This window comes from Ursus maritimus, unplaced genomic scaffold, assembly GCF_017311325.1.
Source record: "Ursus maritimus isolate PB19 unplaced genomic scaffold, ASM1731132v1 scaffold_23, whole genome shotgun sequence".
Taxonomy (NCBI): domain Eukaryota; kingdom Metazoa; phylum Chordata; class Mammalia; order Carnivora; family Ursidae; genus Ursus; species Ursus maritimus.
Genome location: NW_024424786.1, coordinates 5,845,914 through 5,869,746, shown reverse-complemented (window position 1 = coordinate 5,869,746; position 23,833 = coordinate 5,845,914). Strand labels below are relative to the sequence as shown.

At 44.7% G+C, this 23,833-nt stretch overlaps 2 protein-coding genes and 1 pseudogene across 3 annotated transcripts in view; 1 reads left to right on the top strand and 2 right to left on the bottom strand.

Annotated features, from left to right (window-relative positions):
* Positions 1 to 600: 600 nt before the first annotated feature.
* Positions 601 to 700, bottom strand: LOC121104844 (annotated as a pseudogene).
* A 1,284-nt stretch (positions 701 to 1,984) lies between these two features.
* Positions 1,985 to 2,302, bottom strand: LOC121104821 (PDZ domain-containing protein 11-like). The gene has a single exon (XM_040639796.1). It carries the CDS (start codon positions 2,300 to 2,302, stop codon positions 1,985 to 1,987), a length of 318 nt encoding a protein of 105 aa, XP_040495730.1.
* A 12,645-nt stretch (positions 2,303 to 14,947) lies between these two features.
* PLEKHA7 (pleckstrin homology domain containing A7) overlaps positions 14,948 to 23,833 on the top strand; it is a 206,641-nt gene continuing 197,755 nt past the window's right edge. For both annotated transcript variants that reach the window (XM_040638858.1, XM_040638859.1), the window contains exons 1-3: positions 14,948 to 15,033; positions 15,150 to 15,226; positions 15,321 to 15,378. In XM_040638858.1, the coding sequence (XP_040494792.1) occupies positions 14,948 to 15,033; positions 15,150 to 15,226; positions 15,321 to 15,378 (221 nt within the window). The remainder of the gene's footprint in view (positions 15,034 to 15,149; positions 15,227 to 15,320; positions 15,379 to 23,833) is intronic.

The window sequence follows — 23,833 nt, the reverse complement described above, 5'->3', positions numbered from 1 at the left end:
TTAACGGACTGCTTAACAGGTACCCAGGTGCCCCTGTTAGAGAATGTTTCTATGGGTCTGAGAGAGAGACTCTCAAAAGAAACATTTGGTTATTTGTAATTTTCTAATACTTTTTAAAAACTTTCGAGATAATTATAGATTCACAGAATTTTGCAAGACAGTAGAGACGTCTCGGTTTACTCTCCACCCAGTTCCCCAATGGTTATATCGTATGTAACTGCAGGACAATAGCAAAAGCAGAACATTGACATTGGTACAATGTGTACTGCTACAGTCATCTTATCCACCTGTGTAGCCGCCATGGCAGTCAAGATAGAGAATGGTTTCATCACTACAAAGACCTCCCGCATGCCATTCCTTTACGGCCACATCTTTCCCTCGCCCCACCACCATCCCTAGTCCCTGGCAACCATTAATCAGTTCTCTGTCTTTATAATTTTTCTTATTTTGAGAATGTATGGCATCGTATAATATGTAACCTTTTCAAATTGGCTTTTTCAGCATAATGCCTGGCCATCCATTCAAGTTGTTGTATCAATAGTTTGTTCCTTTTTATTACCAAGTAGTATCCATGTGAAGTACCACAGTTTTATTTTGTTTCTTAATATGAAACACTTCAGGAATTTGCATGTCATTCTTGTGCAGGGACCATGCTTACCTCTGTACTGTTCCAATTTTAGTAAATTTGCTGCTGAAGCAAGCACTGTACCACAGGTTTTTTTTAACCATTCACCTATTGTAGAACATTCTGTTTCCAGTTTTTGTCCATTACAAAAAGCTGCTGTGACCAGCCATGCACAAGTTTTTATGTGAACATGTGCTTCATTTCTCTGAGATAAATGTCCAGGAGTAGGATTATTGGGTCATACGGTAAGTGAATATTTATTTTTTAAAGAAACTGCCAAAACTACTTTCCAGGATGGCTATGAGATTTCACATTCCCACTAGCAAAGTGTGAGAGATACAGTTTCTCTGCATATTCACCAGCATTTGATATCGTCACTATTTTTAATTTTAGATTCTAGCGTAATTTTAAAAATTAGCGATGGTTTTTATCAAATAAATCTTTTGACATTTACTGAGATAATTTCATGGTATCTCTTATTGGCTCTTTTGATGAATTACATTTTTAAAAAGATTTTATTTATTTATTTATTTATTTATTTATTTATTTATTTATTTGTCAGAGAGAGAGAGAGAGACAGAGCACAAGCAGGGGGAGCGGCAGGCAGAGGGAGAAGCAGGCTCCTCGCCGGGGAAGGACCCCTTTCCCGGACTCAATCCCAGGACCCTGAGATCATGACCTGAGCTGATGGCAGATCCTTAATCAACTGAGCCACCCAGGCATCCCTGAATTGCATTATTTTATCCTTAAGTATACATATACTTTGTTTTTCCTCCAATGTTACATTTTACTTTTTGGGGGGGGGGAGAATAGGAGAAGGAAGAAGAGGGGGAAACAGGTCCCACTGGAATCTCCAAAGTATGAGACTGGTAGTACAAAGATGGGAGGAGATGGCTAGGCAGATTGGATGGAAGGCCTCCAAGATTCTTTTTTTTCTGATTTCTATACTCTAATGAAAACGATATGACATATGTAAGTGCCTAAAACACGGTATTCGGTAAATGTCAGTTGCCTTTCCTAGCAGGGTTCTCCATAGGCTAGGTTTTACCTAGACATCATCGTCCTTTTCCTTTCCAGGAATGAGACTCAACCTGCGAAACTAGGGCACTGACAGTACAGTAGTTTGGATGATGTGTTTGGTTAGCTGGCTCAGTGCAGGGTCTCACTGTCTCCCTGTCCTCCCCACTCCACTCCGCCAGGGATGGTTTCCCCAATGGCGGCCCTGGGGCCTAGCCAGCTTTTCCCAGCAGATTCCAAGCATAGGGCCGTGGGTTGTAACTCTCCAGTGCACAGTCCTCTCCTGGTGATGACGCTTATACAGGGAGACGCAGACACGCGTGCTGACTTTGCTGGCTGTCTTCAGTGCTCAATCTCTTGGAAATCCACATCATTCACAGCTAGGGTCTGGTCTCTTTCCTGAAGTCCTGCCCAATGTGTGTCAGAGTAGGGAATCACCTTGGAAATGAAGACACCTAGCTGGGAGGCCTCTCCTTCTTGGATGTGAAATCCCAATTGAGCTCCAGGCGGCTTCTTCAGTGTGATGACTGGGGGCAGAAACTGGGTCAACTCATTGTTGTAGCCTTCGTGGCATACCCCCTCCAGAGGAGGAATCCGTGTAGGGGCAGGGAGGGGGGCGGCGGTGCTCACAGGCAAGGAGGAAAACTGCCAGGTAGTCATCATAAAGAATCTAGCCGTCCATCTCCAAGGCCCCAACAGCCGGCCTCAGCCACCTCAGGCTGCGCTCGCTGCCAATTCCACATATACGTTTTAAACGATAAAAATATCAAACAGTACAAAAAGGAACACAAGGAAAAGTAAGTCTCTTCCCATCACTACCACTGGAACAATCACTTAACCTGTTTCTTGTGTTTTCATCTACTATATATATTTGTATTTATGGTTATTTATGTATTAGTTTTAACAAGTAAGACGTGTTGATTTGATGCTTACAGATTGTGAAGTGATTACCACAGTAGCATTAGCTAACAGCTCCATCACCTCACGTAATTACCATTTCTTTTTTGTGGTGAGAACGTTTAAGATCTAGTCTCTCGGCAACTTTCAAGTATATAATACAGTGCTGTTAACTATAATCACCATGCTGTATATTAGATCCCCAGAACTTAAAACCAGATGTTTGGACACTATGACTACGTCTCCCCGTATCCCCTACCCTCTGGCATCCACCACTCTACTCTCGGTTTCTAGGAGTTCACCTATGAATTTAGATTCTGCGTGGAAGTGCTATCACAGTATTTATTTTTCTCTGACTTTTTTCACTTAGCGTAATGCTCTCAAGGTCTATCCATGTTGTCACAAGTAGCATGTTCATGACTGAATAATATTCTCATATATATATGAGAATATAGATAGATATCTCTATTCTCTATATTCTCTATATAGAATATTCTATATTCTAGAATATTCTATAGATTCTATATATAGATTCTATATATAGATTCTATATATTCTATAGAATATAGAATATTCTATAGGAGTTCACCTATGGAGTGAACTCCTATGGTTTCTAGGAGTTCACCTAGAATATAGAATATTCTATAGAATGTATTCTCTCTCTATATATCTATATCCTCATTTAGATATAGATACCTGTATCTATATACATCTCACAACTTCTTTATCCAGTCATCTGTTGACAGACATCTAGGTTGTTTCCATATCTTGGCTACAGTAAATACATTTCATGCAGTGAACGTGGGAGTGCAGATAGCTCTTTCCTTTGTTTTTGTTTTTTTTTTAAAGATTTTATTTATTTATTCGACAGAGAGAGAGACACCCAGCGAGAGAGGGAACACAAGCAGGGGGAGTGGGAGAGGAAGAAGCAGGCTCATAGCGGAAGAGCCTGATGTGGGGCTCGATCCCAGATCGCCGGGATCACGCCCTGAGCTGAAGGCAGACGCTTAACCGCTGTGCCACCGAGGCGCCCCTCTTTCCTTTGTTTTCATTTCCTTTGGATGTAAACCCAGAAGTGGGATTGCTGGATGATATGGCAGTTCTATTTTTAATTTTTTAAAGTTATTTGCGAGAGAGTGAGAGCACCAGCGGTGGGGGGCAGAGAGAGAGGATCCCGAGATCAGGACCTGAGTTAAAATCAAGAGTAGGATCCTTAACTGACTGCACCATCTAGGTGCCCCTATTTTTAATTTTTTGTGGAAACACTATACTATTTTCCATAGTAGCTGTACAAATTTACACTCCCCCATAGTGCACAAGGTCTCTCTTTTCTCCACATCCTTGTCAACACGGATTATTTCTCGTCTCTTTGATGAGAGTCGTTCTAACAGGTGTGAGGTGATATTTCATGGGGAGTTTGATTTGCATTTTCCTCGTGATTAGCGATGCTGAGCATCTTTTCACGTATCTGTTGGCCATTTGTGGAAAAATATTCAGATCTTCTGCCCACTTTTAGTTGGATTGTTTTTGGCTATTGACTTGTATGAGTTCCTTAGTTTGGATATTAACCCTTTATCAGATATAGGCTTTTAAAATGTTTTTTCTTCCATTCTGTAGGTCGCCTTTTCATTTTGTTGATCGCTTCTCTTGCTTCGCAGAAGCTGTTAGTTCGATGTAGTCCCGCTTATTTTTTATTTTTATTTTTTTTGCTTTTGATGCTTATGCATTTGGTAGCATATCTGAAATATCATTGCCAAGACCAATGTCAAGGAGCTTTTTCTCTATGTTCTTTTTTTTTTTTTTTAGAGATTTTATTTATTTATTTGACAGAGGAGAGTGAGCACAAGTAGGGGGAGTGGCAGGCAGAAGGAGAAGCAGGCTCCCCGCTGAGCAGAGAGCCCAGTGTGGGGCTCAATCCTAGGACCCTGGGATCATGACCTGAGCCGAAGGCAGCCACTTAACGAGCTGAGCCACCCAGGTGCCCCATCTCTATGCTCTTTTATAGGAGTTTAATGGTTTGGGGTCTTAAGTCTTTAATCCACTTTAAGTTAATTTTTGTGGATAGTGTAAAATAGGGATCCAATTTCATTTTTTCTGGATGTGATTATCTGGTTTTCTCAACCCCATTCATTGAAGAGACTATCCTTTCCCCATTGGGTATTTTTGGCTTATTTTGTCAAATATTAGTTGACCATATATGTGAGGGTTTATTTTTGGGCACTCTATTCTGTTACACTGGTCTATTTTTATGCAAATACCATACTGTTTTGATTATTATAGCTTTGTAGTATAGCTTGAAATCTGGGGTTCTGCCAGCTTTGTTCTTTTTTCTCAAGATTGCTTTAGCTGTTCAGAGTCTTTTGTGGTTTCATATGCATTTTAGGATTGTTTTTACAATTTCTGTTAAAAATGCCACTGGAACTTCGGTAGGGATTGTATTGAATCTCTAAATGGCTTAGGGTTGTATGGACATTTTAATGATATTAATTCTTCTGATCCACAAACATGGGGTATCTTTCCATTTATTTGTGTCCTTTTTAATTTCTTTCATTGAAGCCTTATAATTTTCATTGCAAAGATCTTTCTTCTCCTTGGTTAAATTTATTCCTAAGAATTTCATTGCTTTTGATGCTATTGTGAATGTTTTCTTTATTTCTTTTGCACATATTTTGTTGTTATTCTATAGAAATGCAACTGAGTTTTGTATGTTGGTTTTGTATCCTGCAACTGTACTGAATTTGTTAATTAGTTATAACAGGTTTTTTTTTTTTTGGTGCAATTTTTAGGATTTTCTATGTACAAGATCATGTCATCTGTAAACAAGACAATTTTACTTCTTCTTTCCCAATTTGGATGCCTTTTATTTCTTTTTCTTGCCAAGTTGCTCTGGCTAGGACTTCCAGTGTTATGTTGAATGGGAACGGTGAAAGTGGGCACCATGGTCTTGTTTCTGATCTTAGATTAGAGGAAAAGCTTTCAGCCTTTCACAGTTAAGGATGATGTCAGCCATCAGTTTCTTATATATGACCTCTCTTATGTGGAGGTGTGTTCCTGCTGTACCCAAGTTGTTGAGAGTCTTCAATCACGAAAAGATGTTGTACTTTGTCAAATAACTTTTATCTTTTGAGATATGATGTTTACTTTTTTATAATGTCCATTTTATAATTGACGGAAAGTGAAAGTATGCACACACACACACACAAAGAAAATAAAAATATTCATGCCACCCAAAGATAATTGCTTTGTCAAGATTTTGGTGTAGGACTTTCCATCTTTCCCCCCAATATTTCCAGACCTCACCTAGGATCCAATGACTAAGGTATCCAGAGCCTTACTTTAGGACTATGGCTAGCATTCCTTCTGTTTGCTTACTACCTACGTCTTTTTATTTTTTAAAAGATTTTATTTAAGTAATCTCTACACCCAACATAGGGCTTGAACTCACAACCCCAAGATCAAGAGTCACATGCTCCACTGACTTAGCGAGCTAGGTGACCCTTTTAATTTTTAAAAAGATTTTTTAATAATGGGCAGAAGATATGAACAGACACTTTTCCAATGAAGACATACAAATGGCTAACAGACACATGAAAAAATGTTCAAAATCATTAGCCATCAGGGAAATTCAAATCAAAACCACACTGAGATACCACCTTACGCCAGTTAGAATGGCAAAAATAGACAAGGCAAGAAACAACAATTGTTGGAGAGGATGTGGAGAAAGGGGATCCCTCCTACATTGTTGGTGGGAATGCAAGTTGGTACAGCCACTCTGGAAAACTGTGGAGGTCCCTTAAAAAGTTAAAAATTGGGCTACCCTTTGATCCAGCAATTGCACTACTGGGTATTTACCCCAAAGATACAGACGTAGTGAAGAGAAGGGCCATATGCACCCCAATGTTCATAGCAGCAATGTCCACAACAGCTAAATCGTGGAAGGAGCCGAGATGCCCTTCAACAGATGACTGGATTAAGAAGTTGTGGTCCATATATACAATGGAATATTACTCAGCTATCAGAAAGAACGAATTCTCAACATTTGCTGCAACATGGACGGCACTGGAGGAGATAATGCTAAGTGAAATAAGTCAAGCAGAGAAAGACAACTATCATATGATCTCTCTCATCTATGGAACATAAGAACTAGGATGATCAGTAGGGGAAGAAAGGGATAAAGAAAGGGGGGGTAATCAGAAGGGGGAATGAAGCATGAGAGACTATGGACTATGAGAAACAAACTGAGGGCTTCAGAGGGCAGGGGGGTGGGGGAATGGGATAGACTGGTGATGGGTAGTAAGGAGGGCACGTATTGCATGGTGCACTGGGTGTTATACGCAACTAATGAATCATCAAGCCTTACATCGGAAACCAGGGATGTACTGTATGGTGACTAACATAATATAATAAAAAAATCATTAAAAAAAAAGATTTTTTTATTTGAGTGTAGTTGATACACAATCTTGATGAGTTTCAGATGTATAACATAGTGATTCAATAAGTGTATACATGATGCTATGCTCACCACAAGTGTGACTACCAACTGTCACCAGACAATGCTATTAAAATATCTTCGGGGCACCAGGGTGGCATAGTGGGTGAAGCGTCCGACTCTTGGTTTCAGCTCAGGTGGTGATTTGTGGGATTGAGCCCCATGTTGGGCTCTGCAGAGTCTCCTTGAGACTCTCTTTCCCTCTTCCCTTACCCCTCCCCCCACTCTCTCTCTCAAATCAATCAATCAATCATCAGTCAATCTTTAAAAAAATATCTTTGACTGTATTTCCTATGCTGTGACTTCTATCCCCATGACTTCTTCATTCCATACCTGGAAGCCTATATCTCCCACTCCCTTTAACCTATTTTGCCCATCCTCCCATCACCCACCCCTCTGGCAAACATCAGTTTGTTCTCTGTATTTATAGTTCTGATTCTGCTTTTTATTTGTTTAGTTTTTTAGATGCCACAAATGAGTGAAATTATATACTACCCATCTTTCTCAGTCTGACTTATTTCACTTACAATACCCTCTAGGTCCATCCATGTTGTTGCAAATGGCATGATTTCATCCTTTTTATGGCTGTGTAATATTCCACTCTGTGTGTGTGTAATCTCCCCAATGTTTATCTTTCATTCTAATATGTGGTATATCACATTTATTGATTTGCATATGTTGAGCCATCTTTTCATCCCAGAGATAAATCCCACTTGATCATAGTACATAGAACATCCTTTTAATGTGCTGCTGAATTAGGTTTGCTAATGTTTTGTTGAGAAATTTGGCATTTATATTCATTGGGCTATTGGCCTGTAGCTTTTTTGTAGTGTTCTTTTTTTTTTTTTTTTTTTTAAATTTGAGAGAGAGAGAGATGGAGAGCAAACACAAATGGAGGGGAAGGGCAAAGGGAGAGGGAGAAGCAGGCTCCTGGCTGAGCAAGTAGCCTGATGCGGGGCTCGATCCCAGGACTCCAGGATGACCTGAGCTGAAGGCAGACACTTAATGGACTGAGCCACCCAGGCACCCTTCTTGTAGTGTTCTTATCTGGCACTGGTATCAGGGTAATGCTGGCATCTTAAAATGAATTTGGGAGTGGTCTCTTCTGCTCAATTTTTTTGAAGAGTTGGAGAAGGACTGGTGTTAACTTTTTAAATTTAGTAGAATTCACCATGGGAACCATCTGGTCCTGGGATTTTCATTGTTGGGAGATTTTGATTACTGATTCAATCTTCTTGCTTGTTATTGGTCTGTTCAGATTTTCTGTTTCTTCATGATTAAGTCTTGGTAGGTTGTATGTTTCAATGAATTTATCCTTTCTTCTGGGTTATCCAATTTGTGGGCCTCTGTTCGTAGTAATCTTTATGATTCCTTCTATTTGTACAGTTGTAGTGCCCTCTTTTTCATTTCTGATTTTGAGTCTTTTCTCTTTTTTTCTTAGTCTAGGTAAATATTTGTCAATTTTGTTTATCCTTTCAAAAAAGTAGCTCTTAGTTTTCATTGATCTTTTTTATTGTTTTTCTGGTCTTTATTTCATTTATTTCTGCTTTGATCTTTGTTATGTCCTTCCTTCTGCTAAATTTGGGCTTAGTTTGCTAGCTTTTTAAAAGATTTTATTTATTTATTTATTTATTTGAGAGAGAGTGAGAGAGAGAGCAAGAGAGAGCACGAGTTGGGAGGAGCAAAGGGAGAAGCAGGCTCCCAGCCGAGTGCAGAGCCTGACATAGGGCTCGATCCTGGGACTCCAGGATCCTGAGTGGAAAGCATTTCTAATCAACTTAGCCATCCAGGCACCTCTTAGTTTGCTATTTTGATTTCTTTTTTGGCCCATTTCTTTTTTGACTCATACTCATTCAGGAGTATATTATTTATTTATTTATTTAATTTTTTTTTTTTTAATTGAGTAAACTGGACCCCCAACATGGAGCTCAAACTCATGACCTGGAGATCAAGAGTTGCATGCTCTACTGACTGAGCCAGCCAGGTGCCCCAGGAGTATTTTTTTAAAAGATTTATTTATTTATTTGAGAGAGGGAGAGGGAGAGAGAGAGAGGAAGAGAGAGAGAGCGCGCAGGGGGAAGGGCAGATGGAGAGAGAGAATCTCAAGTAGACTCCCCACTGACATGGGGCTCTATCTCATGACCTTGAGATCATGACTGGAGACCAAATCAAGAGTTGGACACTTAACTGACGGAGCCACCCAGGCGCCCCAGGAGTATTTTATTTAATTTCCACGTATTTGCTAATTTTTCAGTTTTCTTCCTGTTATTGATTTCTAGTTTCACATCATTGGGGTCAGAAAAGATACTTGGTATGATTTCAATCTTCTTAAATTTGCTAAGACCTGTTCTGTGACTTATCACATGATCTCTCCTGGAGAATGTTCTGTGTGCACTTGACAGGAATGTGTGCTCTGCTGCTGCTGGATGCAATGTTCTGCGAATGTCTGTTAGGTCCATTTGGTCTAAAGTGTCATTCAAGTCCATTGTTTCCTTATTGATTTCCTGTCCGGATGACCTATCCATTGTTGAAAGTGTGATATTGAAGTCCCCTACCATTATTATATTTTCTGTTTCTACCTTTGGATCTGTTAGTATCTGCTTAATATAGTTGGGTGCTCTAATGTTGGGTGCATATATTTTTAAGCTTATCTTCTTGATGAATTATCCCCTTATCATTATATAATGCTCTTCTTTGTCTCTTGTCACTGTTTTGGGTTTAAAGTCTATTTTTCTCTAATATAAGAATAGCTACCCTGCTCTCTTTAGGTTTCCATCTACATGGAATATCTTTCTCCAACCCTTCCCTTTGAGCCTATGTGTGTCCTTACAGCTGAAATGAGTTTCGTATAGGCACCATATAGTTGGGTCTTTTTTTTTTAAATTTTTAAAAATTTTAAAAAAGTTTATTTAATTTATTTTTAAAAAATATTTATTTATTTTAGAGAGAGAGAATGAAAGCAAGTAGGGGGAGGGGCAGAGGGAGAGATTCTTCAAGCAGACTCCCTGCTGAGCAGGGAGCTGGACTTGGGGCTTGATCTCACAACCCATGAGATCATGACCTGAGCCGAAACCAAGAGTCAGATGTTCAACCCACTGAGCCACCCAGGCACCTCTGTATACTTTTAAGTAATATCTACACCAAGGTGGGGCTTCAACTCATGACCCTGACATCAAGAGTTGCATGCTCTTCCAACTGAGCCAGCCAGGTGTACCAGGTCTTGTTTTTGTTTTTTTTTTTTAAATCTATCCAGCCACTCCATGCCTTTTGGTTGGAGAATTTAACCATTTACCTTCAGAGTAATTATTGATAGGTAAGGACTTACTAATGCATTTTAGTAATGGTTTTCTGGCTATTTTATAGTTCATTTGTTCCTTTCTTCCTCTCTTGCTGCCTTCCTTTGTGAAATGATGCTTTTCCTTAGTGGTATGTTTTGATACCCTTCTCTTTATCTTTTGTGAATCTACTGTAGGTTTTTGCTTTGTGGTTATCATGAGGCTTACATCAAACATCATATAGACAGAACAGTCCATTTTATGCTAATAACAACTTAACTTTGGTTGCACAGAAAATCTTTACCCTTTTGCTCTCCTCCTTTTTTGTTTTTGATGTCACAATTTACCTCTTTTTATATTGTATATTCACTAAGAAATATTGTAGTTATTTTTAATATTCTTGTCCTGCATCCTTTATCCTAGAGTTAAATGGTTAACATACCACTGCCTCACAGTATCACGAGTGTTCTGAATTTGTCTATATACTTGTCTTTACCGGCATGTTCTATATTTTGGTATGTTTTCTTGTTGCTAATTAGTATCCTTTCATTTCAAGTTAAAGAACTCCTTTCAGCATTTCTTTTAAGTCAGGTCTAGCAGTAATGGACTCCCTTAGCTTTTGTTTTTCTGGGAAATTATTTCTCCTTCATTTCTGAAGGATAACTTTGCCAGGTAGAGTATTCTTGGTTGGTAGTTTTTGTTTTATTTTGTTTTTCTTTTAGCAGTTTGAATGTATCATCCCATTCTCTCCTAGCCTCTGAGGCTTCTGTTAAGAAATCTGCTGATAGCCTTATGGGGGTTCCTTGTAAGTTACATGCTTCTTTTTCTTCCTACTTTTAAGATTCCTTCTTTGTCTTTCATTTTTGGCACTTTTATTATAATGTGTCTTAGAGAGGGTCTCTTTGAGCTTCTTGAACTTGGATATCCAAACCTCTCGCCAGATTTGGGCAGTTCTCAGCCATTATTTCTTTAAATAAGCTTTCTTCCCCCTTCTCCCTCTAGAACTCTGTAATTCATAAATTATTATTATTTTTTAATATTTTATGTATTTATTTGACAGAGAGAGAGAGCACAAGCACGGGGAGCAGCAGGCATAGGGAGAGGGAGAAGCAGGATCCCCACTGAGCAGGGAGCCCGATGTGGGGCTCCATCCCAGGACCCCAGCATCGTGACCTGAGCCAAAGGCAGCCGCCTAACCGACTGAGCCACCTAGGCGCCCCTAAATTATTTCTTTGGATGGTATGCCATAATTCATGTAGGCTGTCTTCACTCTTTTTCTTTCTTTTTTCTTTGTTCTCCTCTGACTGGATCATTTCAAAGTTCCTATCTTTCTAACTCACAAATTCTTTCTTCTTGATCCATCCTGATGTTGGGTTTTTGAGTTTTTGTTTTTTTTTTTTTTAGATTTATTTATTTATTTGAGGGGATGGGGAAGGGCAGAGGGAGAGGGAGAGTCCCAAGCAGACTCTGAGCCGAGCACAGAGCGAGACACAGGGCTCCATCTCATGACCCTGAGATCAGGACCTGAGCAGAAACCAGGAGTCAGGGGCTTAACCGACTGCACTACCCAGGCGCCCCCTGTTGATGGTTTCTATTGCAGTTTTCACTTCATTCATTTTATCTTTAGCTTCAGAATTTTTGTTTGGTTCTTTTTTTTATGAATTCTCTTTGTTAAACTTCTCATTTTGTTCATGTATTGTTTTCCTGATTTCATTGGATTCTCTTCTGTGTTTTCCTTTAGTTCATTGAGTTTCCTTAAAACAGGTATTTCAAATTATCTATTGGGTAAATTGCAGGTCTCCATACTGAGACTGGTTACTGAAAGATTATCGTGGTCTATGTTTCACATTCCTTGAAGTTTTGTATTGCTGTCTCCATATTTGAAAGAGCAGTCACCTCCTCTAGTTTTTGGTAACTACCTTTTTCAATGCATCTAAACTTGTGTTTTTCCTCCAGCTGTGTGCTGGAACTTCTTCACTGGAAACCTGTACTTCTACAAAGACTCTCTCATCTGTAAGTGATTGTCTAAGACAGTGCTCTCCAGGGGCTGCTGGCTGGGAGAAGCTGGGGTTGATTCATGGGCCACTGAAGGTCCACAGTGGGACCAAGGTATGTATGCCCATTGCCCAACGCAACATGTGGGTGAGACTCTTCTCAGGTCCCTTGACATATGGTACTGTTTTTTTTTTTTTTTTTTTTTCACTGCTAGCTCATTCTTTTTAGCAGCTGAATAGCATCCCATTGTAGCAGTATGACTTAATTTAATTAACCTGTTCTTTTCTATTTAAGTTGAGGCATGATTGACACATGACATTATATTAGTTTCAGGTGTGCAACATAATGGTTCAATATTTCTATATATTGCAAAATATCACCATACTAAATCTAGTTAACATCACCATACAAACCTGTTCTTTTTTGACAGACATTTAGGTTGTATCCAGTCTTTGTAACTATTGACAATGTTGCAGTGAATACTCTGGTACACAGGTCTTTGTGTCTCTGAGCACCAATGTAAGATAAATTTCTAGTAGTGGAATTACTAGGTCAAAAGGTATTGCATTTAAATTGTAATAGCTGTTGCCAAATTGCCTTCAAAGAGACAACCATTTTATAGTCCCACCAACAATGAATGTCTTTCTCTACAATGCACATTTTTGCCAACCTGATATCTAAAAAATAGTATCTCACCTTAATTTTAATCTGTTATTATGAGGTGGTTGAGTATCTTTTTTTTTTTTTAAGATTTTATTTATTTGTCAGAGAGAGAGAGAACAAGCGGGGGGAGCGGCAGTCAAGAGGGAGAAGCAGGCTCCCTGCTGAGCAAGGAGCCCAATGTGGGACTCGATCCCAGGACTCTGGGATCATGACCTGAGCTGAAGGCATATGCTTAACTGACTGAGCCACCCAGGCATCCTTCTTTTTGTTTGTTTAGAAGCCACTTGTATTACTTTTCTATGAACTGTGTCCATATCCTTTGCCCATTTCATTATGATTTTGAATTAATATTTAAGAATAAAAACACAACTTTCTCATTGTCATTTGCTCAAGAACCTCCTCGAAGGCTGGAGACCCTCTCAAACAGATGTTCAGTGGTCTCCACAATCACACCAACTCCCTCTTTTTAACTCCTATCAGCCACCTTCCCCAACAACACTGTCTCAAGGAAGGGCATCTTTATGGCCTCAACATACCATACCCTTCCCAGGAGCCTGTGTTTGTTCTCCCATCCTTCCCCTCTGGGATGCTCTCTTCTGAGTCAAACCTGACCACTCCTTCTGGGTCCAACTGTCTGGGGTGCCTTTCTGAATAACAGTGCCCACACTACCTAGAGTCTCCTGTGAGCCTTTCCACCAATTACAGCCTATGCTGCTGGAAGGTTGGGCTTGACATCTCCCAGAGTCCAGTTTACTATGTCCATGCTCAGCATACAGGATATCAGTGTGGAGTGTGTATTATGCACTTTTCCAGCATTTATTGAATGTGTACACCAGTCAGGCCCTGCTCTAAGCATTGGGAATATGGCAGTATATGAGACAGAACAAGGTCCCTCCCTCCTCTCATCCCCCTGAAATTTTAGTGTGTGTGCAGGTGGCTAATATACAACATACAAGGCAATAAACACACACACGTGCACAAGAATGTCAATGGAGTGTACACAAGTAATGGAACAGAGAGTGAAGGGAGAAGGGAAAGGGTCTCCTTTGGACAAAGGGGTCAGGGGAGAGACCCCCCAGGAGCTGAGATTCGAGCACAGGCCTGACTATCAGAAAGCTCCAGCCATGTAAAGAACTTTCTAGAGGCCTCACTAGAGGCCCGGTCTGGAGGGTCTGCTCTTCTAAAGATGACTGAGATACAGCCGGTCTACAGCATCTCTCTGTCACTTGACAGGAATCGAAGGCAGAAGACTACGATCCGAGTAACTTCGGGGTTGTGTATGGTGTATGTGGGGAGAACCTGCACCCTGCTGCTTCATATGCGAGCTGCAAACCTGGGAAAATGAAATCATGCTTGACCTGCCATTAATAATAGAGCACCTGCTCCAGGCCAGGGTCCAGTTAAGCACTTTACACCACTGTAACTTCATATAATCTGCACAACAATCCCTTGTGGCACTTACTGGTAACTTTATTTTGCAGAGGAAGGTACAAACCGAGGCTCGAAATATGGATGCCACCTGTTTAGGTTTGCGTGGTTCAGAAAGAAGTACAGTTCCCGGAGGCAGAAGGTTTGTCATGGGGGTCGGGTGGGGTTCCCTGGAGCATTCGGGGCACACCTTGTTTCCGGAGTTTGCTCGCGGCGCCCCGAACACGGCCCTCGGCCCCGCCTGGGGCTCCGGGCCTCAGGGGCCAAGGGGCGCGCGGCGGGCGCGCCGGGGCCGGCGGGCTGGGGGCGGGGAAGGCGCGGGGACAAAGGCCGCGGCCACCGCGCTCGGGTCGGCCCGTGCGGCGGCGAACTCCGGCGGCCGTGCCGGGACCCGGGACTCCAGGGACGTCGCCGCCGGCCGCGATGGAGCGCCGCCGGCCGCCGCCGGGGCCCGCGCAGGCCGAGCCCGCCGTCCCGCCGCCCCCTCCTCCCCCTCCCCCGCCTCCGCCCCCTCTCCCCCGCCCCGCGGCGGCCGCGGCGGCTCGGCGCTCGGCGAACATGGCGGCGGCGGCGGTCGGGCGGGACACTTTACCTGAGCATTGGTCCTACGGCGTGTGCCGGGACGGCCGCGTCTTCTTCATCAAGTGCGGCGCGGGCAAGCGGGCACGCGGGCGTGGGCGCGGGGCCGGGCGGGGTGCGGGGCCGGGCGGGCGCCCCCCGGAGCGGCCGCGGCGCTAACAGGTGCGCCTCTTTCCCGCAGTGACGAGCTCCGCTGCACGACCTGGCTGCACCCGCGCACCGGAGAGCCAGTGAACTCGGGCCACATGATCCGCTCAGGTGGGAGCCGGGCCGGCGGGGCGGGGGGCAGCGCTCGGGGGGGTGCGCGCCTGGGCGGCTCAAGTTTGACCCGACTTTTTTGGCGTTTCCGCAGACCTGCCCCGCGGCTGGGAGGAGGGCTTCACGGAAGAGGGAGCCAGCTACTTCATCGAGTGAGTGACCCGGGCGCCGCGCTCGCACCTGTGCGGCGGGCTCCGACCGGTTCCCGCCGCGCGCCCCCGCCCTCCGCCTCCCGCGCGGGTCCCGGGCGAGTTGGCGCGCACAGCGCGGCGGCCGCACCCCTGTGGGGTTTTGTGTGCCGGAGTTGTGCGGCGGGCTCCGGGAGAGGGGCGGCGGGGTCCGCATCTCCGCGGGGGGCCCGCAGTCCGGGCCACAGAGGGGGCGGGGGCCGCAACCTACCCCCGGGTCCTGCAGTTGGGCGGGATTCGGGCGCTGGTGTGAGGGGCCGGACACGCCTCCCCGCCGGGGTCCCGGGCAGCTCCGACCCCGGCTGTGCCCCACCGGGGTGGGCGGGGGTGGGGAGAGTGGAACTACGAGTTGCGTCCGGGGTCTGGGAACTGGGGGCTGGGAAGTGGGGAGTAGAGACGGAGGGAATCTCGTGTGGGGAGGACTTTGGTTTCCGATGTCTTTCTCTGGGATGGTGGTGGAGAGTCGGAGCCGCACCTCCCTGGCCATCCAGAGCGCGGGCCTGCGGGGGAGAGGTGGGGGGTGGGGAGGGAACCCATCAGCCAATAATATTCCTCGAACACCGCGCGTCTGGGAAAGCCGGTGCTCCGCGGGGCAGTCACTTCTGCCTCCGCTAGTCAAGCGGTAGTTGTTCAGAAAAGGCCCGCGAGCGTTGCGCCGCTAGCCAGGTTACCCCAGACCTGGCGCTAGGGACCTGAAATCGCGGGGCAGTGCGCTAGGGCGCCGCCCAGCCGCGAGCATTAGTATGGCCGTTACTTTCCCGCTCCGGCGGGTAGCGGGCGGGTACCTGTGTTGCTGCGTTTCTGTGTAACGCTCTGCGTGCTCGGCAGTCAGCTCGCTGAGGTCAGAAGCTGCTTTTGGTCCTGTGCCCAGTGCCTGGCACGAAGTAGGCACTCGGTAAATCTTTGTTTACGGAATGAATGAACTTGCCAAGGTCTGGACGGCGGTCTGACAAGTGCTATTACTTTTGGGGGCCGTGAGTCAGAATTCCTTTCTTCACCACCTGGAAACACTACTAGTCCGTACTGGGGCAGCCTCATCGAAGCTCGATGGTCACAGAAAGTCCTGGATCCTTCCTCCCTAGTTTGGGCTCTTGTAGGATGTTTGAAATTCTGGTGGATGAGATTTATACAAGTGGACACTAGGACTGTGGCTGGGGTCCTCCCTCACGTCTGTGTGTGAGAGAGAAGTTGGAGAGCTAAGACCTCAGAACTTGTCAGTCAGTGGGCCTGTCTGGGCATAACTGCATTCATTGATATTTATTAGATTTCTCCTTGTGTGCCACGCATTGTTCTAGGCATTGGAACCTCAGAAATGAATGAGGCAGATAATATCTGGATGCTCATGGAGTTTGCAGTCTGGTGGGGAGAGGGAGCACAAAATAAATTTAAAAATCAAGAATAGTGTCAGCGGTAACTACCATGCAGAAAATTAAAATAATGTGATATCAAGTGACTGGGTGGTCATTGGTGGTGTTTCTGAATAGGTGACATTTAAGGTAAAATTTGAATGAGAGGAAAGAGCCATCCTTGTGTTGATGAGATGGCCAAGCATTTCCAGAAGAGACCAGCCAGTGCAAGGGCTTTAAGGCAGAAAAAGCTTCAGGTTCAGAGTGGAGAGGCCATTGTGGCTGGAATATGGTGAGCAAGGGAGAAGGTCACAAGAGAAGAGGTTACAGATAGGAGAAAGCAGATGGTGTAGGACTTTATGAGCAGGGTAAGGGATTTTTAAACTTTATTCTAAGCCCAGTGAGAAATCACTGGAGGGTTTTAAGTGGGGGACCAATGTGGTTTGATGTGCATTTTTAGAAAGATCATTCTCCCTGTTGTAGAGTGGGCTGTATGTAGGTGGGCAGCTGTAGTGGGCAGGATAGCAGTAGCAGGCTGTTGCTGTTGACTGAGCGTGTAACACTGGAGATGCTTTCATCTGAAGTGGTCAGATCAGGCTTGATGATTTGGACGCAGTCTGTGAGAGAGAGAGGAGTCAAAGATAACTCCCAGAGGCTTAAGCACCTGAATGGATGGAACTCATATCATCAGATGGGAGGGTTGGGAGGAGGAACAGGCTTGGAGTGGGGGAGAGCACGAGAGCCTGTTCTGACATTTGAGATATGAGTATGTCCACTAGTCAGATGGATGGATCCTGAAGCTCAGGAGAGAGAGAGGACTGCAGAGGTCTATTTGGGTATTGTAGGTGGTGTTCAAGGCCACAGCATTAGTTGAATTCACCTTGGAAGAGAGTGTAGACAGTAAAATGACCTAAGCCTTGGGACATAGCAGCATTTAGAGGTTGGGAAAAGAGGTGGATCCAGCAAAGGAGACTGAGGAGATAGGAGGAAACCCAGTAGAATGAGGGGTTCACGAAAGCTTAAAGGACAGAACCTGACTGGAGTAGGTGGAGGGGAAAATATGGGGCGCGGAATTGGGGTCAATAAGCATAGGTGAATCTTTCAGGCAGTTTTGTTATGAAGCAGGTTTGAGACATTAGCTGAGAATTGGGGAGGTTGTGGGTTTGAGGTGGGGGTGGAGGTATCTGTTTTTTAGTGGGAGAGGGTAGAGCATGTTTTGTTCTGCTGGGAATGATCCAGTACAGAAGGAGAAATGGATGATGCAGGAAAGAGATGGGACAGTTCCTGGAGCAGTGTTAGTGACAAGGTGAGAGGGCGGGGATCTGGGGATCCCGGGCTTAGGTCTCAGGGGTCCTAGCTGGGAACAGGGCCTTTCATTCATTTGATGGGAGGGAGGGCTGCCCATGCCAGAGCCCGTGCTAGAGGCCAGTAAGTTCGATGAGGGGAGACATGGGTGTTCCTGTCTGACGGTATCTGTCTTTACCATGAAATACTAGGCTAAGTCTTGACTTGGGGGACTTGAGGGCTGGGTAGGCCTCTGTCAGCCATTGCCACAGCCTCCCGACCATCCTCTCTTTTGTTGACTCTTCTGTGGTGACTCTATGAAGTCCCTAGTGATTATCCTATAGCAAGCTCTGGCTCCCCACCCCCAGGGTCCTCCTAGGCCTAGGGGAAAGCAGTCGCCTTCTGAGACAACTTCTTGAGAGACTGAAGGGTTTGGGAGTAATTGTTCTCCTTTTGCTCACATAAAAAATGCTTTGCTTTAGTCGGTCAGCTTTCTGAGATTTGTTCTGATCATTTCTGAATGTTCTTTTTTTTGGGGGGAGGAATCCTCCTCTAATATGCCTCAGTTAGAAGGACAAAGCATCGGCGTAGCTGGGTTTATTTTCCCCGATGGATCCTTGGTCTGGAAGGTTGTGTGAGGTTTTTAGGGTGCATCAGGTGCTCCTGGTATTTAGCAGATGTTTGATCTCTCCAGAGCACCTGCCTACCTTTCTTCCTTCTCTTTTCTTTTCTTTTCTTCCCTTTCTTTCTTTCTTTCTTTCTTTCTTTCTTTCTTTTCATACAGGGTTCTTTAACCTTGCTGTACATAAGAAAACCCAGAGTTTTTTTTTTTTTTTAAAAGCCCCCAAATGGGGCTTGAACTCATGACCCTGAGATCAAGAGCCTTATGCTTTACCAACTGAGCCAGCCAGGCACACCCCCCCCCCCCCCCCCCGCCACCGAGTACATGTCTTAAAGCAGAAAAACTCGAGCTAGGGCTGGTGAATTTTGATTTTGATTTCTGCACTTGGGTTCAGTTTTGGATTAGGGGAAATACATAAAGGAATCTACTCCTGGATCTCCTAATTCTAGACTGGGTGATGCTGATATCCTCTTTAAGAAGACTTACATACTCTAGGGGCGCCTGGATGGCACAGTTGGTTAAGCATCTGCCTTTGGCTCAGGTCATGATCCCAGGGTCCTGGGATCGAGTCCCATATTGGGCTCCCCGCTATTGCCTGGCACTCCCCCTGCTTGTGCTTTTTCTCTCTCTCTGTCAAATAAATAAATAAAATCTTAAAAAAAAAAAAAAAGAATATCCTTAAAGTGGGGGGCCTGGGTGGTGTAGTTGGTTGAGTGTCCGGCTCTTGGTTTTGGCTCACGTCGTGATCTTAGGGTCGTGAGACTGAGCCCTGCGTCAGGCTCTGCAGTGTCCGCACTCAGCGTGGTCTGCTTGGGATTCTCTTTCCCTCTCCTGTCCCCTCCCTGCTCAGCTGCGAGTTTGCTTCTCCCTCTGCCCCTCCCTCTGCTCATGCTCTCTTTCTCTTTTGCTTTCTCTCTCTCTCAAATAAATAAAATGTTAAAAAAAAAAAAGGAAGACTTATACTCTAAAACTTTCCCACTTTCTCATGAGTCTCTTAGCCAGGTAGCAAGATATAATACTAATGGAGATAATAGTGTCATTAACAGCAGCAGCAATAACAGTAGTAGCAATTATGTAATAGCCTCATCTTTTCCAGTCTTTGAAAAATGCCAGGAACTGTTTTGTAACTATTATGTGATTTAATTCTCACAATTTGATGAGGTAGGAACAGTTACTAGTTTCATTTTACTGATGTGGAAACTCACAAGAATCCTGGGCATTCCAACAGCAAAGGGCAGTTGGCTTTTTCTGGTACCTTTTCTTACTGGGTTTTTGTAACAGCAGAAGAGCAGAGATTATCGTATTCTTCAGATGATCAAACTCTGGTCTATGGAGGTTCAGTGATTTGTCTGGAGTGCTTAGAGCTGGGACCAGAAAGTAGGTCTTCAGTCTCTAATATGGTACCCATGGTAGTGGGGTGGCTTCTGCCCCAGGTCACAGATGTGAGGCAGCATTGGTATTTGAAGGAGCCTTGTACCAGGTGCCATTGCTCCGAGTCAGGCTGCCCAAGGCTCACAGGGCCAGAGTCCTTCTTTGCATTTGCTGGGGATTGAGGCGCCCCAGAAAGGCAGCAGCCCTTGGTCTCCTGAGCTGATTGGTGGTGGTATCAGTCTTTGGTTCATAAGAAATGGAAGACATTAATTATTAATTAGTAAAAGCAGTGTGGCAGACACAGCCTTTTCGAATGTGAGACCCATGAGGGTAAAGTTCTAGAGCAGGCCTTAGGAGCAAGAGTCTTACACTGGGCTGGTTTTTGGGGGGTCTGTGGCACCCCGTGGGTTGGGTTCTCCCTGCAGCAGGCTTTGAATAGGTCCTGAGTCATTAAAGAGGATGCATGGAGAGAGGAGGGGTCTTAGCCACCCTGCCTGTGCCAAGGCGGCTCCTTGAAGCCTGGTACCCTGTTCTGCATTTCAGAGACATCGGTACCCAGCCCAGCGTTGGGCTGTGAGTAGGCACTTGGTATTTATTGAAGCAGTAGTGTCTTAAGGGACTCAGTGAGTTTAGTAGGTATTCCAGGTTTTGGAAAACTTGTTGGGGAGGAGATCAGGGTTGGGGAAGACTGGGCAAGGTGAAAGAAGCAAAGCAACCAGGAACCATGCCTGTCAAGGCTGGTGCTTGAATCTCAGCCTTCTTGGATATAGTTGCTTGCTGTCAAGAACAGCACTTGAGGTAGGAACCCAGCCTCCTCTGGCTCCTTCACCCCATAACCTCATGCTCTGCATCTGGGGAATGGGTCATCTGTTGGTTCTTTGCCTCCCTGGTTGCCAGGTCCTGGTGTTTTCTGTGACTTGGCTCCAGGGTCCTGGTGGGAAGCAGCTGATTATGCAAGGTTCCTTTAAGTTCCTCAGTTTTAGCTTTGGAGACTTGCAGGCCATCCTGTGTAGGTGCCATTCTCCTTGTGGGTGTGCAGCCCCAAGTGAGGCCAGTGAGGCTCTTGGGAAAGACAGTTCTGAGGCTTGGAGCAAGACTGACTTTCCCCTCTCTAGCCCTTCGGACCGCAGCAGGTCCTGCCTGGCTACATCATTTGCAGGACTCAGTGCAAAATAAAGTGTGGGGGTACTTGCTCACAAAGCCGAAAGAAGTGCCACTCAAGGTATTTAAGTATTAAAAACTTTTTCTTTTCTTCTGTAGTTTTTTCTTCAACTTCTCATGGTGTTTTTTATTTGCTATTCAAAGTTATTCTAAATAAAAAAAATCAAATTACTAGCATGACTCTCAGGTTCATGTCTGTATTGTGAAATATTTTTTTCTGAATTCAGAATGCAGTATTCTGAATGCAAACATCAGGGCGATGACCTTGTGCGCTGAGCCGCCGCCACCATGCCCACTCCAAGCACCACAAGCAAGAGTACTGGTGCTCAGGCTCTCCTGGACAGGAATGAAGAGCAGGGAGGCTGGATGGAGCTTGGGGCTCTAGGTGGCTGGGAAGAGGCAGTTAAGAACATGTCCCGTGGAGGCAGGGAGTGGGGACAAGGCACGAGCCAAGACTTTAAACCTTCTTCAGAACGGTTACTGTGCTAGAGATAATGCTAAGTATCTGGAGCATGTTTTTGTATTCAGGAAACCCATTTTCTCTGAAATTAAAGGGAAAGCGGAATTGGGGAATGAAGGCTGAACCAGGGACGACAGAATGTCCATGCGGGTTCCCAGTGGGCTGTAGGCACCAAGTATGGAAGGTCCTTTGGAAAAGTCTGTCAATACTGGAAGGCCCGGGAATGTGCCCTCTTGAGATTTAATTATGCCATCACCCAAGGGACAGTCTTCCAGGCCCCCCTACATTTCCTGTCTGCCACATTTTTCTCCCCAGATAAATATTGAACTTCATGTTAGTGAAATTTGTCTTGTAGAGTGCCAAACTGTTTGTTCATTCATTTGCCCTCTTTCTCATTTGTCATCTTTCTCATTGCTGGGAACAGCAGTCCCAGAAACTTTATTTCAAACCAGAAAGCAACAGTTCTGCAAAGAATTTCTGGGAAACGGCAGCTCACATCTATTTAAAATGGAAATTCTGAAACCTCTTGTTGAAGGTTAAGAAAAGCTTCTCCCAGCTTGGCCAGTTTTGGCATAATCCCACACTTTACGTTTCATTTCCTGGTTGTTTTATCAAGAGTGAAAACTGGCTCAGGGATTGGAGTGTTAGGTCCCGTACAAAGGGAACAACAGCGGTGTTGTGCAGGAAGCAGAAGGAAGGATTAGGAGCCGTGATTTGTACCACGCTCTCAAAACCATCCCAGAAAAGATCTGGGAAAACCTCTTTAAGAAAAACGGTTGTGAGTTGCTCTTAAGGCTCTTCACCCCTGTGAGAGATGTGCTTCAGAGAAAGGACAGGGGTGGGTGGTGAGGAGGGGTGCTATCCCCGATTTCCAGTGCTGTGTGTATGGAGGGGGGTGGTGGAGTTTTCATGTGCATTGATTGTCCATTCTCTTGGTATTTGTGGGAGTAAACTTTGGGCTTCTTAAATTAGGGCTTCAGAAAAAGGAGTCTCTTTGAAAAAGCACATCAGAATGTGGACTCTAGTGATTTAATGAGGTGCTTGCTCCACTTTTCCCATCTCTTCAGAAGAGAGCATGGGTTTGAATCTCTGCTCAGTAAACTGGCATGGGTCTTACGTCAATACTGGCAGAGGGAGAAACATGGAGGAATATGGTTTTGTTTGCCTGTTGCCTTTAAATGGCTGTCAAAACATTTGTTTCTGATTTTCTGAAATGACAAGTGTTTTGGGTTAATGTTTTATTGTTTACAGAGCGCTTCATGAACATATCTGGTTGGAGGCTCACAGTTACTGCATTTTTCAGTGCAGAAAAGTGGGCTCAGAGGGATAAAGGGACTTCCGAAAGCCTCATGCTGTGTTAGTTCAGTCTTTTCAGAGTTCAGAGAAGACATGGACATGTTGTTGTCTCAGACAAGGGCTTCTCAGACTTCTCAGCCACAGCTGAATGACAGAAGAGGATGAACTCCCCTGGGAGATTGGATGGTAGAAAACGTCGTCAAAATGTGGGTACTATCCAAAAATTCATGTAGTCTTGACCCTCAATTTAACTTATTATAAAATCCCTTCCCATATCTTCCATCAAGATCAGTGCTTTGGTGGGACGTATCATGTTTGTCGTATGGCTTTGGTTTTCCTAGACAGAAACACGTGCTCCCGGGACACCCAATTCCCCTGTTCAGTCTAAGGGACCAGGGGAATGTGGGGAGATGGCTCATTGGCTTTCCAGCCTCTCTGGGCTGTGTCTCCAAGATGTACAGCCTCTGAGGAAGACGTCAGCAGCTGTTGAGACCTCGGGGCATCTTTTGAGTTGTGCCAGACCACCCCTCTGTCTCCCGGTCACCTGGATGCTGCCTGGGTTTTTCTGGAAGCCAAAGCCAGCCAGGCAACTTCGTCGTGCAGAAAAATGCACAGGCGTTGTGTATGTGGTGGTAGTGTGTGTAAGGAGGTGGTTGCTGGGTAGGCGCATTGGCTCTGGATTCCCAGATTCTAATTCCAGTTCCACCAGTTACAGCTCCTTATCCTGGTAGGTTACCTACTCCCTTTAAGCCTCACGTCCTCACCAATGAAATGGGGATAAATGTGGGGATTACATGAATTAATTGGTGGAAAGGGTGCCTCGCAGGTGCCTGACACCTAGTAAATACCCAATAAATGTGAGCTCTTTGTACATCCATA

Coding starts and splice junctions, on each gene's coding strand:
- LOC121104821 (XM_040639796.1), bottom strand. CDS start 2,302: ATGACTACCTGGCAGTTTTCCTCCTTGCCTGTGAGCACCGCCGCCCCC.